General features: G+C 41.5%; 3 protein-coding genes across 3 annotated transcripts; all 3 read left to right on the top strand.

Moving 5' to 3' along the window:
* The first annotated feature begins 1,000 nt into the window (after nucleotides 1–1,000).
* LOC141783321 (olfactomedin-4-like) lies at nucleotides 1,001–3,070 on the top strand. The gene is made up of 5 exons (XM_074660559.1): nucleotides 1,001–1,051; nucleotides 1,146–1,313; nucleotides 1,425–1,637; nucleotides 1,719–1,860; nucleotides 1,935–3,070. The coding sequence occupies exons 1-5, from the start codon at nucleotides 1,001–1,003 to the stop codon at nucleotides 2,726–2,728; spliced, it is 1,368 nt and encodes a 455-aa protein (XP_074516660.1). The 3' UTR covers nucleotides 2,729–3,070.
* Nucleotides 3,071–4,871: 1,801 nt separating this feature from the next.
* LOC141784044 (olfactomedin-4-like) lies at nucleotides 4,872–7,360 on the top strand. Its single transcript, XM_074661727.1, has 4 exons — nucleotides 4,872–5,151; nucleotides 5,922–6,134; nucleotides 6,212–6,353; nucleotides 6,433–7,360. The coding sequence occupies exons 1-4, from the start codon at nucleotides 4,990–4,992 to the stop codon at nucleotides 7,224–7,226; spliced, it is 1,311 nt and encodes a 436-aa protein (XP_074517828.1). The 5' UTR covers nucleotides 4,872–4,989; the 3' UTR covers nucleotides 7,227–7,360.
* Nucleotides 7,361–8,763: 1,403 nt separating this feature from the next.
* rps6kl1 (ribosomal protein S6 kinase-like 1) lies at nucleotides 8,764–15,820 on the top strand. The gene is made up of 12 exons (XM_074661725.1): nucleotides 8,764–8,899; nucleotides 9,609–9,725; nucleotides 9,893–10,066; nucleotides 10,380–10,504; nucleotides 11,444–11,536; nucleotides 11,631–11,678; nucleotides 13,152–13,284; nucleotides 13,391–14,800; nucleotides 14,881–14,970; nucleotides 15,158–15,240; nucleotides 15,334–15,429; nucleotides 15,526–15,820. The coding sequence occupies exons 3-12, from the start codon at nucleotides 9,931–9,933 to the stop codon at nucleotides 15,634–15,636; spliced, it is 2,325 nt and encodes a 774-aa protein (XP_074517826.1). The 5' UTR covers nucleotides 8,764–8,899; nucleotides 9,609–9,725; nucleotides 9,893–9,930; the 3' UTR covers nucleotides 15,637–15,820.
* Nucleotides 15,821–16,036: the final 216 nt, after the last annotated feature.

Below are 16,036 nucleotides of genomic sequence, written 5' to 3'. Positions count from 1 at the left end.
CCCAATAAGTATTGAAGTACTTACAATTATACTGCTAGTGCATTGATATTAGTATACTTATAACATAAAGTGTACTTGGGGGATATATACTTGAACTTTACTTAAGTATACTTCATAATATAAACTTAAATTATACTACTTTTTTCATAAGGGGAAGCAGATTTAGTGTGTTTACATGATCATTGAACTCTTTTACTAATTTAAATGGAAACCTTAAAAAAATTAATTAGATTCCAGATTCATTTTTTTAATGTTTGCTTTTCAATTTCACAGTTTCATGCTCATAACTGTCACACCTGCAAACGTTTTTCTTTAAAACAGAATCTTTTCTTTTAGTGTTTCTACTGAAGTGAATAAAAATTGCTCGTGCATAGTGAAATCCTCATGTTTGAGTCAGCATTTCATTCAAAAGTTGTTTCCTTGTAGCACAATATGTCCCTCTCGTGAACCACGCCGTTCAAAGGCACCACCCAAGTCACATGCATGAGATTACACAATTAACCATGTGGATGAGGAAACAATACAAAGAAGCAATTTGATTATTTTATTCACAGTACAGTGAGAACTGACTTCTAAAGACTATAGAAACAAAAAAGCAGGATAAATCATAAATAAAACTGGTCTATTTGGAGATTAAATTTAATTATACAGCCTGAAACAGTGTCTGCCTCTTTCTACCATATAACACACTCAGCTAACAGACCATAAACATTACAAGGTGCTACCAGAATTCACTACACATGGCGTTATTCTCATCCACACCCCATGTTTCGATCAAACATGACGTCCTCAAAAGCTATTGTGAGCAAACAAGGATAATGCCATTAAGTCATAAGGTGCTTGTGAATGAACATCTGCTCTTGTGTTGAAGTTCCAGACAGCTCAAATAACAACTATGGGAAGAGAGAAGGTGTTTGTGATGATGTGATAAGATCCGTCTTTATAAACCCCTATGATCAGGAGGAAACAGAGGAGACGCTGAGAGGCAAACTGAGACACGATGCTGCCAATTCTGCTGCTGCTGCTGCTCAGTCCTGCTTTGGCCTGGATTGTAAGTGACCCTTTGTCTATTACAACCTGCATGTGGATTAGTCATTTATTATAATCAACTTTAATAATGTGGTATTCTTTTATTTAATCTTCAGCCAGTGCATGATTGGGAGTCTGGAAATGTGACTGCATCAGTGGGTGAGTCCGGTCAGTGCGTCTGTCATGTGTATCTGCCTGAAACCAGCTTCCCTGCTGACCGGGTTCAGCACATGCAGCAAGTCAGCAAGGATCTGATCCTGGAGGTGGAAATTCAAATGAACAAGGTAAAGTAAGACTGAGGTCTGAGCGGTTCCACAGCATTTATACATCATAACATTTGTGAAATGCAACAGTAATTGCTTCATAGTATACAAACTGATGAAAATGTCTTTCAGCTCGTCCACTACGGCGGCAAACTGGACATCTTCTTAGGAGAGCTGTTGGACCTGACGGTGAGAGTGGCCATGCTGGAGAGCAGTCCCGACAACTACATCAAACTGGACTTTGAGCTGCTCCGGGTTGAGCTCAGAGAGTTCGAGATTCTGGTGTCTCAGCTCAAAGACTCCCTCAACTCCTCCTCGCCCATCTTTGACAGCCTGTACACTGAGGTAACATAGACTTGGAAATAGCGTGGCTTCCTTCATAATTCGAGAATTCAATTTCCATTTGATTTATGTGTTTATTCCCAGATCCGCAACATGACCCTCATCGTGAACCAACTGGAGACGTTCGACAAGAGCAACCTGGAGGTGATCCGCATTGAGTTCGCCAAGCTGCAGAAGAAGCTGAAGGAGTGCCAGAAGGAGCAGGAGCTCATCAAGCCAGATATTGGTAACGCAACTAGTCAGAAGATTGTGGGCAATAGCTAAGAAATCAACCAGTTAACATTTATCTTTTCTTTCCAGGCAACTGCAATCACACAGGGATCATGGGGGTCAGCAAGCCAACGGTGGTCCAGATGAACGCTCATTTGAATGCAGGTTTTCAATATGGCGGCTGGGGAAAAGACTCCAAACCTGTCAGAGGCTATGAATCAATGTACTTCTACGGTGCACACAGCACTCCCTCTGTGCATGACTTCTATCTGTACTCCAACTATGAGAAGCTGATTCTGAGGTCCTCGTTCAAACACCACGACATACCGAACGGGTGGGAAGGCACCGGCAACAATTACATAGTTCACAGCAACACCATATATTACCAGCACAACTCCCCTTTCAGTATGAGCAAACTGAATCTGACCAGCTCCAAATATGACTACAGAGTGATCCCGGCCGCCAGTACAAGGTTCTCGTACAGTTACTCAGACAATCAGAACTTGGACTTTGCAGCTGATGAGAAAGGCTTGTGGGTAATGTACGCCTCGGAGGAGAGCAAAGGTAAAATTGTGCTCGCTAAAGTAGATGAGAAATCATTTGGCATCGAGGATGAGTGGAACACCGGTGCGTACAAGCAGCTGGCTGGCAACGCCTTCATGGCCTGCGGGGTCATGTACGCCACCAGGTCAGTGGATCTGAACACAGAGGAGATCTTCTACGCGTTCGACACCAAGACCAACCAGGAGAAACACCTCAACGTCCGCTTCCCCAAGTTCCAGGAGACATACACCAACCTGGACTACAACCCAACCGATCAGAAGCTCTACATGTACAACAGCGGCTACTACGTGTCCTACAGTGTGAGGTTCAACAAAGACTGATCCCTTACCTCTTTGTGATCTATGTATTGTGATTGATACGAGTGATCTGCAGCTCTATAAAGCTATGTACTGTACCACATAGACTTTTTAACTGTCTTTTCCTGAATAAAATCAAACTGAAGCATTCAAATTGTGTCAACTGTCTTAACTTTTTATTTTTATATATAAATAAAATATCCCTGATACATACAATCAGGGAAAAACAGCACGATTAAAGATTATTCCAGATAATCAGATGAAAATATAAACTAATGAAAGTTATATCCAGTGTGTTCAATCCCCCAAAAATGGAAAAAAATATATATAAATGGCGTTTCGGCACTACTGTATCTCCATCAGGTCTAAAATGGACAAAGACATAAGGCAAATACACACTAATCAATCTAATATAAGTGTGCATTTGTCATTGGATAGTGGGTTGAACAGGCTTCTAAATCAAATTGAATAATGGACCCAAGGGTGAGGATTGCCAGAGCTTACGTCCATGTGCCACAGAGACATAAATCATAACCAGTGGTGGAGGAAGTATTCAGATCCTTCCTACTAATACGACAATGTAAATATACTCTGCTACAAGTAAAAGTCCTGTATTGATGTAATAGTGTAAGTGTATTATCAGGAAAATGTACTAAAAGTATGAAGAGTAAAAGTAGCCAACTCAATGCATAAAAATGTCCCCTAACTGTTCTACTATTATATATTACATAAATACATTATTATTACTCATGCATTAATGTAAAAGCAGGATTTTACTGTTCAAATTGGTTGAGGTGGAGCTCATTTTTATCTGTTTTGTACTATATATTATATATTATATATTATACAACTAATGATTATTTTCATTACGGATTAATCTGCTGATTATTTTCTCCAGTAATCAATTGATTGTTTGGTTTGTACAAATTCTGAAAATAGTGAGAAATGCTGCAAAAATGTTAGTAACAAAAGCTGTCAGATAAATGTAGTGGAGTAAAACAGTACAATAGCTCCCTTTGAGATGTAGTGGAGTGGAAGTAGAAAAGAAAATACTCAAGTAAAGTACAACTACCTCAAATTAGTACTGAAGTGCAGTACTTGAGTAAATGTACTTAGTTATAACAGCATGAAAAGAACAGAGATACACGGTATGTTAAGGATAAGGTGCTGTAGCAGACTGGTATTATCTGTCACTGTATCTTTTAATAATCAGACAACAGTGGTAAGATCAACATGCAGTTATTGCTCTCTGCTGCTGGAACAGAAGAGAAACAATCTGCTTTTCCAATCTAGAGGGACAGAATCATTCAAGAATAAGTTGCTTTGTTAGACTCATTCTACATTTTCAGTTTTTCTCCAGAGTGTAATGAAAGTTTCAGGTTAATATTGAACCAATTAGCTTATAGCCCCAGCTATTCAAAATACAAACTGACTGAAAAGAGGAACTGACGATCAAAAACCACATGTCTAGTGAAGGTTAGTGGTATTTTATAGTATGTTAATTTAGGAAAGTGTTGGTGCCCTGCATCATAAAAGTGGGTGAGACCTTCTTCCTATTTTTGTGTCACATACAGTTGCAGGTACATACTGTAACATGAGATAAAGCGTAAGTCTCCTCACTTCACATAAAAACACTGTTTTAAATTTGCAGAAATGGAGCCTTTGATTCTGTTTTTTCATTTTTTATATTAAGTGCACTATGTTCTCACTAGCAAAGTGTTGTAAATTTACCAGATTCTTTTTTGTCATGACGATGTTGTCAGAATGCACAGAGAGCTGTTACTGTTTACATCCTGGAGTTTTGTCAATGGCTAAATAAACTAAAAGTTCTCAAAGGAAATAAGCCCAATCATAAATAGTAATCGCAGGACGGTGTGTTTATTATGCACACCTGCACTGATCATAAATCATAAATAGTAATCGCAGGACGGTGTGTTTATTATGCACACCTGCACTGATCATAAATCATAAATAGTAATCGCAGGACGGTGTGTTTATTATGCACACCTGCACTGATCTCAAGGATGCAAATAAAATGATTATGACTGTGGAATGATGTCACATGCTTCATCTTGGCTGATAAGAGGTGTAAAACCCACAGATCAGAGTAGCAACCAGACATCCTGCCAGTAGAGACACAATGCATCTGACTCTGCTGCTACTCTTTCCCATACTGAGCCCTGCACTGGCTTGGCTCGTGAGTTTTAAAGATGACTGTTATTCCTTATTAAATAGTATTCTGTGTAATAATGTGTAAATAAAACAACTGAGTTTTCTTGCAGCCAATGGAGGACTGGGAGTCAGGGAACGTGACCACGTCTGGTGGAGGACAGGATTGTGTTTGCAGTGTGTTCCTGCCCGACGGCACCTTCCCTGCTGACCGAGTGCAACACATGCAGCAGGTTACCACCGACCTGAGGCTGGAGGTGGAGATCCACATGAATAAAGTAAGAAACAGCATCCTTTTTTTAAATTGTATTTTATTTTATTTATTGAATTATTGAATTATTGATTTATTGATTTATTTTTCTTTCTTGTTCTCTTGTTTGTACCACTGGGTGTATGAAATACAAAAATAATAGTAATAATTGCGAATATATGTTCAACATTTTGTGGATGTATTATTTCATGAATTGATTGCAGTAAAAGTATTTAAAAAAAAGAAAAAAAAAGAAAGAAACAGCATCCTTTATGTGTGAAAAACAAAATAAAAATATGAATTTGAGTGCTCCAGATGAAAAAAAACACATTTAGGGTAGATGATTTTAATCATCAGAGAAGAATCTGAAATGTATGTACGTTTACGTGTTGTCCAGATGATTTTTATATATATTTGTGAATCTATTTTCACACATGCTGTCTGTACAAAATGTAATAACTTCTTGTTTATCTTTGTTTAGTTTTGCTGTCTCATTTGTTTGGTATTTCCATATTAGTATCTTCCTGCACATTTATTCTTCGCGCTATCTTTAAGCATATTGAGAGGCATTGAGTCAAATTTCTTGTATGTGGCAACATACTCAGCAGACTAAATTTATTTTGATTCTGTTTATTATTTTCCAGTAAAATATAATGCACTGTTGTAATGATTAACCATTCAAAATGTTGTTAACCATAAAAATGAATAGAGAATACCATTTGCATTAATCTGGTTTTGTGGTTATATGTAACAGTAATTGCTTCATAGTATACAAACTGATGAAAAAGTGTCTTTCAGCTCGTCCACTACGGAGGCAAACTTGACATCTTCTTAGGAGAGCTGATGGAGCTGACGGTGAGAGTGGCCATGCTGGAGAGCAGTCCCGACAACTACATCAAACTGGACTTTGAGCTGCTCAGGATTGAGCTCAGAGAGTTTGAGGCTTTGGTGTCTCAGCTCAGAGACTCCCTCAACTCCTCCTCGCCCATGCTTGACAGCCTGTACACTGAGGTAACAGACACAAGACTCAGCTTCACCGATCCTATCATTTTATTGGGTTATATGATAACTGTGTGTGTTTGTGCCAGATTCACAACATGACCCTCATCGTGAACCAACTGGAGACGTTCGACAAGAGCAACCTGGAGGTGATCCGCATTGAGTTCGCCAAGCTGCAGAAGAAGCTGCAGGAGTGCCAGAAGGAGCAGGAGCTCATCAAGCCAGATATCGGTGAGGCTCATCTTCAATCAGCTCTTTATTTGCAGTATCTCAGCAGGTTGCATGTGATTTTTTGGTCTCTTCTTTCCAGGCAACTGCAATCACACAGGAATCCTGAGCGTCAGCAAGCCAACAATCATCCAACTGAATGCTCATTTGAACCCAGGATACCAGTATGGTGGCTGGGGTAAAGACTCCAAACCAGTTAGAGGCTACGAGTCAATGTACTGGTACGGTGCATACAGCAGTCCCTCTGTGTATGAATTCTACTTGTACTCTAACTACGACAAACTCATCCAGAGATCCTCCTTCACACACCACGGTCTGCCACAAGGCTACGAAGGCGTCGGTAATAACTACGTTGTCCACGGCAACGCTATATATTACCAGGCTGCCAACCCGGTCCGTATGTCCAAATTAAATCTGACCTCTTCTGTTTATAGTCACAGACAAATCACAAAAGCAAGCGATAGATTCACCTACACTTATTCACCGAACCAGTACCTGGACTTTTCAGCTGATGAGAAAGGATTGTGGGTAATGTATGCCACAAAGGAGACCAAGGGTAAAATCGCCGTTGCTAAGATAGATGAGAAATCATTCGGTATTGAGGATGAATGGACCACTAGGGCGTTCAAGCCTCAAGTAGGGAACGCTTTCATGGTGTGTGGAGTTATGTATGCCACCAGGCCAAGAGATCTGAACACAGAGGAGATCTATTACTCATACGACACCAAGACGGGAGAGGGGAGATACATGAGTGTTCTCTTTCAGAAATTCCAGGAGAAATTTGTCAACCTGCACTACAACCCCACCGATCAGAGGCTTTACATGTACAACAACGGCTATTATGCGTCCTACAATGTGAGGTTTAACAAAGAATGATGCCTCTTGTTCTTGATCTGCTGTATTGTGATTAATGCAAATGATCTTTGCTAGCTTTCCCTGACATCCTGCATAAAAACTGCACTTTTGTTTCTGGAATAAAATCAAAACTGAGCATTCAAATGAGTTTCCTGTTTTGTTTCAATTTAAAGGAGACATATCATGGAAAATAAAAAAAAAAATTTAGAGCTTGTGTACATACATTTGGGTATCTGGAGTGCTTACAAACCAAAAAAATGTGAAGTAAGACAACCCAGTCAGTTTTTGTGGTGTAGTTTCATGAGATTCAACAAGCCATTCAGATCTGGCTCCCCTTCCTATGTCACATGCAGGCTCATTAGAATATTTCGCCCACGGCTTGAGAACTACCTTTGCTTTCCAATACCCATACTAAGATATTATTTAGTATGCCAGGAAAAGATTTAGTATGTCCCAATACATAGTATGACAAATGCAGTATGCCAAAAATACCAGGATGTCCTACTACATCCGGTCGCATTTTGCAGTATGCAAGCCAGCATGCTTTTCTGGCTATTCTGACACACAATCCTCTGTGCAGCGGATATATGAGCAAGAGGGTCAAAGTTCAAGAAGGTCAAGGCGCGATGTTATGATGAAGTAGTATGTCCCAATTGCATGCATACTGCATGCAACAGTACGTACTCCGTAAGGGCAGCTGCAGTACGTACTATAAGTAAAAAAGAAAAAGTATGCGATTTGGAACGTTGCCTATCTTTGCAAAAGTGCACCATATTTTTCTCACAAGCCAATCAGAGTAGATGGGGCTTTTTCTGGGAGGAGGACTTAAATAGACAGGCGGTAATGTGGAGCATTTCAGACAGAGGGTGAATACAGGTATATTCAGACAGACAGTATGAGAAAAATTATGTGTATTTTTAACATTAAAGCATGTAAACATGTTCTAGTAGAAACACAAAATACAAAGTATGAACCTGGAAATAAGCATGTTATGTCCCCTTTAAGTAAATGTGGGGAAAATAATAAGAAAGTGTGTAAAGTAAAACTAAATCAGACCCCTCCCTTTCTGCTTTTTGTATAAGCATCATCTGATACATCTCAGGCCGCCCTCCTCTCCTACCATCCTGCTGCCCCCCTCTGTAAACCAGCCCTCCCTTGGGGGGGAAACGACCCTCCTTTGTGCAGTGACTGGAGCCTGGCTCCATCTGGTACTGAGCACCAGCAGATTAAGGACTCTGGGCAGGGTGATCCCTCCATTCATAGTGGATGGGAGACATCAAAGAAATACTGTAACTCATAATAATTTTATAAACCGCACAATTTTCATGTATGTCTGTCAACAGTCGACACTAAAAAGCTAAACACAATCCATTTTGGAAGTCAGTTTTGAATGTGGCCTTCAGTCAGTGCACACAAAAACAGTACTGTCTCTTTAAAGCGGCCAGTATCTGTCAGGATGAGAGAGGGGGAAGTGAGCGCCTTGTGTGAAATGGTACCCTAAAGTGACATCATGCTCAGCCAATCGGCAGCCTCGCCTGAGCTCTCTCTTCCTCTTCCTCCCCTACTCCTGGGAGGAGGAGTGTGTTCAGGCTGCTGAAGACACGGGCTGCTGCTGCTGCTGCTGCTGGTGGTGCTGCTGATGCTGATGCTGCTGCTGAGGGTGGAGGGTCCAGGGCATGCTCGCCTCACATCAGGTACAGTGTGTATCGCCTGTTTTCTGTGCTATTTGTTCATTTATCTATCCTGGTGGATTGCCAGCTCATTGCCTATGGAGGTGCACGTTGAGAAGATGATGATGGAAGAGACTGAAGATGGCTTTGTGTGTTTCATAACACTCCTTTAGATGGTGTCGCCTCCATGACTGTAACCAGGATGGGGTGTGTATGTGTGTGTGATGTTTGTGTTTCAGTCTGTAGCTGAATACAGGGAAAAGAGACATTATATTTGACATCAGTGGGAGGTTTTCTAGTCAGCATTTGCCCCCCCTGAATACATTTGTATAATGTAACAGAGAATAATTGCATAATAATTGATAATTTTGTGTCAGCAAATAATGTATTTGCATCTTGAAAATAATCCACTTCATGTGATTTGTGTAAGTGTGTGGGTTGATCACATCGGTGTGTCTACAGTGTAGTAGATATTATTGGGATAATATAGTAACACTTGGGTGTCGACACACCCTCTCCAGTGTCGTCTTCATGTTTCTACCATCCTGTATAACAACATCATTAACCTGAGACGCACGACAATGTGCCTCAGCGCTCTGAGTCACCTCCCTGTTGTCTTGGACGTTTGCAACACTGCTTCTTTTCCATTCATCAGATATAGTAGGCACAAGCTTGTACTCACTTCCTGTGCTGGGCTGGGAGGTTAACTCTTTGTTTCCACCGGCTCACTCAGCTGATCATGCTCTGCAGCAGAGACCGGAGCCTCGGAGTCACAGGGGGCAGACGTACACCGAGCCCAGTGACAGCAGACAAAGATGAGTCCTGCTGTTGATAAGACAAGGGAGCACAGGTCAGTCCCAAGAATACTCTTTCCCAGCCACACTGTGATTCACTCACAACAGCTTAAAGTTTCACTTTCTGTTTCTAATTTAAAGAGACGGCTTGTTCATACCTCAACTTTCAACCATGTCTGAGTTAAGTCCAGCTGAATCAACTAACTTTTCATGCTGTGCTCAGGCCCATCTGCTCCTTGACGGGTCCAAAACAAGGCAGCGATGGCGAAGAGGGATTACCTGGTGGAGGCGGCCAAGCAGATCCGCATGGCACTGGACAGCGAGGTCAACGAGGACTACGAGGCAGCTTTCAGCTACTATAAGAACGGGGTGGACCTGCTGCTGAATGGGGTTCAGCGTAAGTGCACAACATTTGGTCTTTCACACACACAGTGTTTAAGGCTGGTGGGATAATGAGGAATTTGAAGAGGCGTGTTGGCACAAGACATGTGATGGGACCAGAATAAAAACAGGAAGTCACAAACCAAAGGTTAAACACTGATTTGCCCCCTACAGAGTGAATAGTTTGCTGAGTGGAACCAGACCTTGTTCTATAGATGAAGGCTAATTTGAGTCAGGACAGGGTCTTTTCTGTTCAGTTCAAACAACTACAGTATTTTTCTTTTTGTATTGGTGTCTGATAGAGCTGATAGAGCTTCACTGTTTTACAGTGGATCCAAACAAGGAACGCAGGGAGGCTGTGAAGAGGAAGACGACCCAGTATCTGAAGAGAGCTGAAGAAATCTTCAATACACATCTGCAGGACAACTTGGGGAAAGGAAGCTCTCATTTAGGGGTAAGACAATCATCCTTTACTGTCATATACAAAAAGTAAAATATTATTGTTATTCCAGTGTAGAGTTTAGGCATTTTAGTACTCATTATGCAAAATATATATAATTATATAATGATTGTATTCATCAGCTCATTTATTAATTTTATATTTATTTTATTATTGTGAATTTCACCAAGGGTTCAATAAATAGGCTATCTATATCATAATTATACATCATGATTTATTTGTTGATTACATTTTGTTGAAAATTTACAAAAGTGTAAAAGTATTTTACAAAAAGTATCAAAGTACAAAAATATACTTTTTATAAAAGTATAAAAGTATTAGCATCATAATATACTTAAAGTACAAAAAGTAAAAGTACTCACTATGCAGAATAATATATATTATATTATTGTATAATTATTAATGCTTTAATTTATATATTTTATATTAATTTTATTACTGTGAATTTCACCAAGGGTTCGATAAATAGGATATCTGTATCCATTATAATACATCATAATTTATTTGTTGATTAAATTGTGTAGATTTTAATCTAAATCTGCAAAGTAACTAATAATTAAAGGTGTTAAATAAATGTAGAGGAGTAAAAATTACAATATCTACCTCTGAGATGTAGTGGAGTAGAAGTTTAAAGTAGCAAAAAATGGAAATACTCAAGTAAAGTAAAAGTATCTCAAAATTGTACTCAAGTATTTAGTTACTTTACGACACTGAAATCTAATACTGGATAACATTAAAATGTCAGCATTCCTTGTATTCTTTGAGAGTTTAACAACATAATAGAGCTTGTTGGACCTTAAATTAGATGAAACATTCATTGCCTGTCTGTCTCACACTATTCATCTCAAATAAAAACTGTGGAAAAATGTATTTCTGGTTTGCGATTTGCTTTGTTGTTTTGTCCCTAACATCCCGTGTGGCTTTCATCGCCAGGGTTACAGCAGCCTGAGATTCCGTCCAATCAGACACTTGAGTTCGCCTGTGGAGGATCTGGAGATGTGTAAGGTGGTGGGAGTGACTGATAAGGTGAGACTGTAACACTTAATACTGATTTTGTGTTTCCATATCAGTGTTGTATTTGTGTATTGACACTCCTTATTGTTATTTTTCATTCCAAAAGGTCCTGATTGTCCAGAGTATGGTCAATAAGGAGACATTTGTTGTGAAGGTGAGTATTCAGTTTTCTTCCACAGGTATAGTCAGTGGTGGAAGAAGTATTTTCATCTTTTACCTAAGTAAAAATACCACACTGTAAATACTCTGTTACAAGTTAAAGTCCTGCATTCAAAATTGTGAGTAAAAGTACAAAAGGACTGCCAGGAAAATGTACTTAAAGTATCAAAAATAAAAAGACTTCACTATGCAAACTGGCCCATTTCAGGTCATAAATATGGAGCCTTCAAAGGACCCGGAAGATGATTTTTTTAATCTCATGCACAAAAGATAAGTTATTATTGTGTGTGTATTATCGAATTGTACGTGGGTCTAATCAGCAACATAATAATGCATCATATTTAATCAGTTGATTTTTGTGTGTAAAGTCAACGTAACTACAGCTGTAAAATAAATGTAATTGGGTAAAAAGTACAACATTTGCCTCTGAGATGTAATTAAGTAATAATATAAGGTGGCATGAAATACCTAGAAATAGTACCTAAAAATTGTACAGTACTTGAGTAAATGTACTGTTATTTTTCAGTTTTGTAGTACACTGAAGGAAATCAGAGGTGCAGTCCAGAGTAAAACATATTTGGATTTCCTCTATATTATAACACATTTAAATCCTCCTCATCATCAACATCTATCCAGTGATAGCGGAGATGTTTTGGGGGTTGTCGTCTGGCAGCGAGCCAGTGCTCGTATAATGTGGCAGGCCAGTCGACGGGAGCTTTCTCCATCCTGTCTCCCTGAGCATCATCCAGCATTGATCTGCCTGAAAGCTCTCACCCTTTTAGCCAGCGCAAGTGCACCTCGAATTTCAGTGACCAGAGAGACAGACACGCACTAATCTCTAAAGGGGCAATCCAAGCAGTCTTTGTTTTTCTTTTAACCATGTCTGACTTAATACTCTGTTTTTCCGTATTAAAGAGGACCTATTATGCTTATTTTCACGTGCATAATTGTATTTTGGGTTTCTACTAAAACATGTTTACATGGTTTAATGTTAAAAAAAAGGCTTTACTTTTCTCATACCGGCTGTGCTGCAGCACCTCTTTCCACCCTCTGTCTGAAACGCCCAATCTGCTCTGATTGGTCAGCTGGCCCACTGTTGTGATTGGTCAATCGAACCAAACTCTTCAGACTCCGCTCCAGCTTTGCTCTAACTAGGTTTATTTGAGGGCGTATCAAACAAGCCGGTAGGAAGGTATTATGCAAATATGTTACTTGGTGACATCACCACGTTACGGAAGAAAAGGCGGGACTTCAAGCAAGGCGTTTCAGGAGCAGTGTTTCTGTGGGGGAGAGTAACTCCCTTTGGCGTGGACTTTGGGCTTTGTAACTTTGCAGACCTTTTACATGCACAAAAAAAACTACATACCACACTAAAGGAAGGGGAATCATCACAGAAGCATAATAGGTCCTCTTTGATACGTGCATATTCTAAAAAGATTAAGATCATTATGTGTGTGTGTTGTTGCAGAGTCTGGTCAAGTCCAGCTGGGAGAGCAGGGACCAGTCAACCATCATTCCTCAGGGGGTGCCATACATGGTTAAGCTGCTAAGATATTACGTCAGCGAGGATGCTGTGTACCTGCATCTTGAGCATGTCAAAGGTGAGCTGCTAAGCATCTTTCCTCAGTGCTGCTGGGACAATGTTGGGTGGAGTATGAAGCTTTTGCTCCGATGTCTGATCTAGTGTTTCTTCCCATGTTGTCCTAGGTGGGAGGCTTTTCTCCAAGCTGCACAAGCTGAGGAAGGAGAAGGCCAAGGAACACCCAGAATGCTTCGCTTCCGGCCAGCCCAGCATCAAGCTGAAGACCAGCTACACCTCACCCACAATCAGCACAGACTACCAGCACAACAGCAGAGGGAGCGCAGCAGTGATCCCAGAGAAACTAAGCGACGGGAGCCCAGACACAGACTTCCCCACCTCGTGGGACGAGACTCAGCAGCGACTGGAGAGCTGCGGGACTCACTCCTACATCGAGGAGACGGGTTGTCTGCAGAACACCCGCTCCGCAGCATCATTTCACACCAAGCTCGATCGGCTATCTCTGGATTCGGGCCCGACGAGGACGCAGGTCAACGCCCGCATCCATCCACCAGCTCCTAGTTTGTGTTTGCACTCCAGTGAAACTCAGGAACAGCCTGCTCTTCCTCTCTCATGCACTCGCGTTAGTCAAGCTCTCGATGTCATGTCAGAACTCCAAAAACAGAAAGCAGGGATGGGACTGACGGAGTGCAGCTTAGAGTTCGAAGTTGCATGGAAAGCTGCAGATCCGGTGCACAAATGTGAGCTAATAAACCCCTATGCAGTGACTGACAGTCATTTAAATAACACGCTAGGACAAACACCACCTCATACAAATCAGACCTCATTTATAAAATCACCAAACAGTGAAAACAACGGTTTGAGTTCCTCCCCTGCAATTTTGCATCTTCCTCTCCATTGCCAAACCCAGATCCGTGGCAGGGCATCATGGGAAACCAATGGCTCTCACCAAGGAGCTGTTTTGAGTGTTAACTCTGCAGATGTTGTTACAGACTCAAAGCAGGAGTTCAGCAGTCCCACCACAGAGGAAAGAAATGGCATGGTGGTCATCAGGAGCACAGACAGAGCAGTATTTTCTGACTACACAGACACCTCAGAAAGCCCCTGGCCTTCCTCTGCTTCCCTCTGCCACAGCAGCATCGCAGGAAAACAGGGCTCGTTTTCAGGGGTCAAAGGGGAAACGAGAGAGGGCGTAGAGGAGGCCCGGGAAATGCTGAGTCCCGGAGACAAAGCGGCGCCTGGAAAAGAGCGATCATTTGTCAGCTGGTTCTCCTCTGGCTCCACTGGAGCCGCGCCCGTTATGAGTGGAGAGGATGTGGACGAGTTCCTTAAATCAGCAGGATCAGAGGGGCAAAGGGACGATCAGATCATCGAGGTGGACGGCTGGTGCCACCTGCCTCGGATCCCCGTGAAGTCCTCCAGGCCTACGGATAAGTCCATGCAGACCTGCTGGGGGCTTCCAGAGGCGGAGGTGCGTGTCTTGGGGGCTCAGATCCTGCTGGCCCTGGAGAGTCTACATCAGCAAGGCATCCTGTGTCGGGACCTCAACCCTAGAAACGTCCTGCTCACCAGCAATGGTGAGTTCATCAAATACCTGTAAAAAAGATGCATGTGGGAAAGCTGTGATACTCAACGATCAAACACAATGTTTTCACAGGAAAGGTGTGTTTGACATTTTTCGGACAGTGGAGCGAGGTTCAGTCAGAGATCAGCTCCAAAGCCATGGAACAGATGTACTGTGCTCCAGGTAAAGACATGCATGACTGTAAACTGAAACCAGTTGGTGTAACCTGCCACCTAGTGGCGAGATTAAAGTCAGTCCACTTTACTCTCAATGAAAGGTCAAGTACTGCACATTGTATGGGAATATGAAGACATTTACAAAAAATGTTGTGCATGAATAAAACTAAACTCAGCTCGTTGTGTGTTGACAGAAATCGGTGGCGTTTCCAGGGTTACAGAGGCCTGTGATTGGTGGAGCCTTGGGGCGTTGTTGTTTGAGCTCCTAACAGGAATGGTAAGCAACGGCTCTTAAAGCATGTTCAGTCTTACTAAGTAGAGTCTGCAGCATTGGGGTCATGGTTTCTCACTCTGCTCACTGTGCCTCCAGCCACTGTGGCAGCTTCACCCAGCAGGAATCCACTCCCACACCCAGCTGATCATCCCCAACCACCTCAGCGCCGCAGCTGCGTCTCTGCTCACAGAGGTTAGATGAAACATCTGCAAGGCTTCTGATCTAAATATGATGTTCAGTGTTGTTAAATTACAGCATCTCTCCACTCTCCGTTATGCTGCTTCACAGTTGCTTCAGTTTGACGCTGGCTATCGATTGGGTTCTGGAGGCGGAGGCGTGAGCGACATCAAGTGTCATCCTTTCTTCAGCGGCGTCTCCTGGAAAGCTCTGAGCTGTTAGCTGCTGCTGCTGGTCGCTTCACCTCTGACCCCTCTGTCCAGCACTGGAGCTGAAAGTTGAACTCTAAGCATCCTTGTGTGGCCAAACAGGATGCAGCACCACATCCGTTTTTTTTTTTGGTTTTTTTTGCACTTTGTGCTTCCCAAAGAAAAATGACACAATAAAAGCTGAAACATGAACAAAACTGGTGAACCATGTCCCTTCTAAACCACGAAACAAGGGATTTATTATTTTTAACTTAAGAGACTTATATATATATATATATGATGGTAATTTAAGGTACCTATGATGCAATTTTGGTATATTTAAATTTTATAGTATCAATGCATATTATCACCGTGCATGAAAAGTGACAACACATTAGACTAAATTCTGATTATTACAAATGTTTGGACTGTAC

Source organism: Sebastes fasciatus, chromosome 15 (genome assembly GCF_043250625.1).
Source record: "Sebastes fasciatus isolate fSebFas1 chromosome 15, fSebFas1.pri, whole genome shotgun sequence".
Taxonomy (NCBI): Eukaryota; Metazoa; Chordata; class Actinopteri; order Perciformes; family Sebastidae; genus Sebastes; species Sebastes fasciatus.
This window is presented reverse-complemented; position numbering and strand designations above follow the sequence as displayed.

Bases quoted from the DNA above. Each gene is read 5' to 3' on its own strand.
- LOC141784044 (XM_074661727.1), top strand. From the start codon at position 4,990: ATGGAGGACTGGGAGTCAGGGAACGTGACCACGTCTGGTGGAGGACAG. The intron at 6,135-6,211 runs GTAACAGACACA...TGTTTGTGCCAG, and splicing joins TTGACAGCCTGTACACTGAG to ATTCACAACATGACCCTCAT. The intron at 6,354-6,432 runs GTGAGGCTCATC...TCTTCTTTCCAG, and splicing joins GCTCATCAAGCCAGATATCG to GCAACTGCAATCACACAGGA.
- rps6kl1 (XM_074661725.1), top strand. From the start codon at position 9,931: ATGGCGAAGAGGGATTACCTGGTGGAGGCGGCCAAGCAGATCCGCATG. The intron at 10,067-10,379 runs GTAAGTGCACAA...ACTGTTTTACAG, and splicing joins GCTGCTGAATGGGGTTCAGC to TGGATCCAAACAAGGAACGC. The intron at 15,430-15,525 runs GTTAGATGAAAC...GCTGCTTCACAG, and splicing joins CTGCGTCTCTGCTCACAGAG to TTGCTTCAGTTTGACGCTGG.
- LOC141783321 (XM_074660559.1), top strand. From the start codon at position 1,001: ATGCTGCCAATTCTGCTGCTGCTGCTGCTCAGTCCTGCTTTGGCCTGG. The intron at 1,638-1,718 runs GTAACATAGACT...GTTTATTCCCAG, and splicing joins TTGACAGCCTGTACACTGAG to ATCCGCAACATGACCCTCAT. The intron at 1,861-1,934 runs GTAACGCAACTA...TTTTCTTTCCAG, and splicing joins GCTCATCAAGCCAGATATTG to GCAACTGCAATCACACAGGG.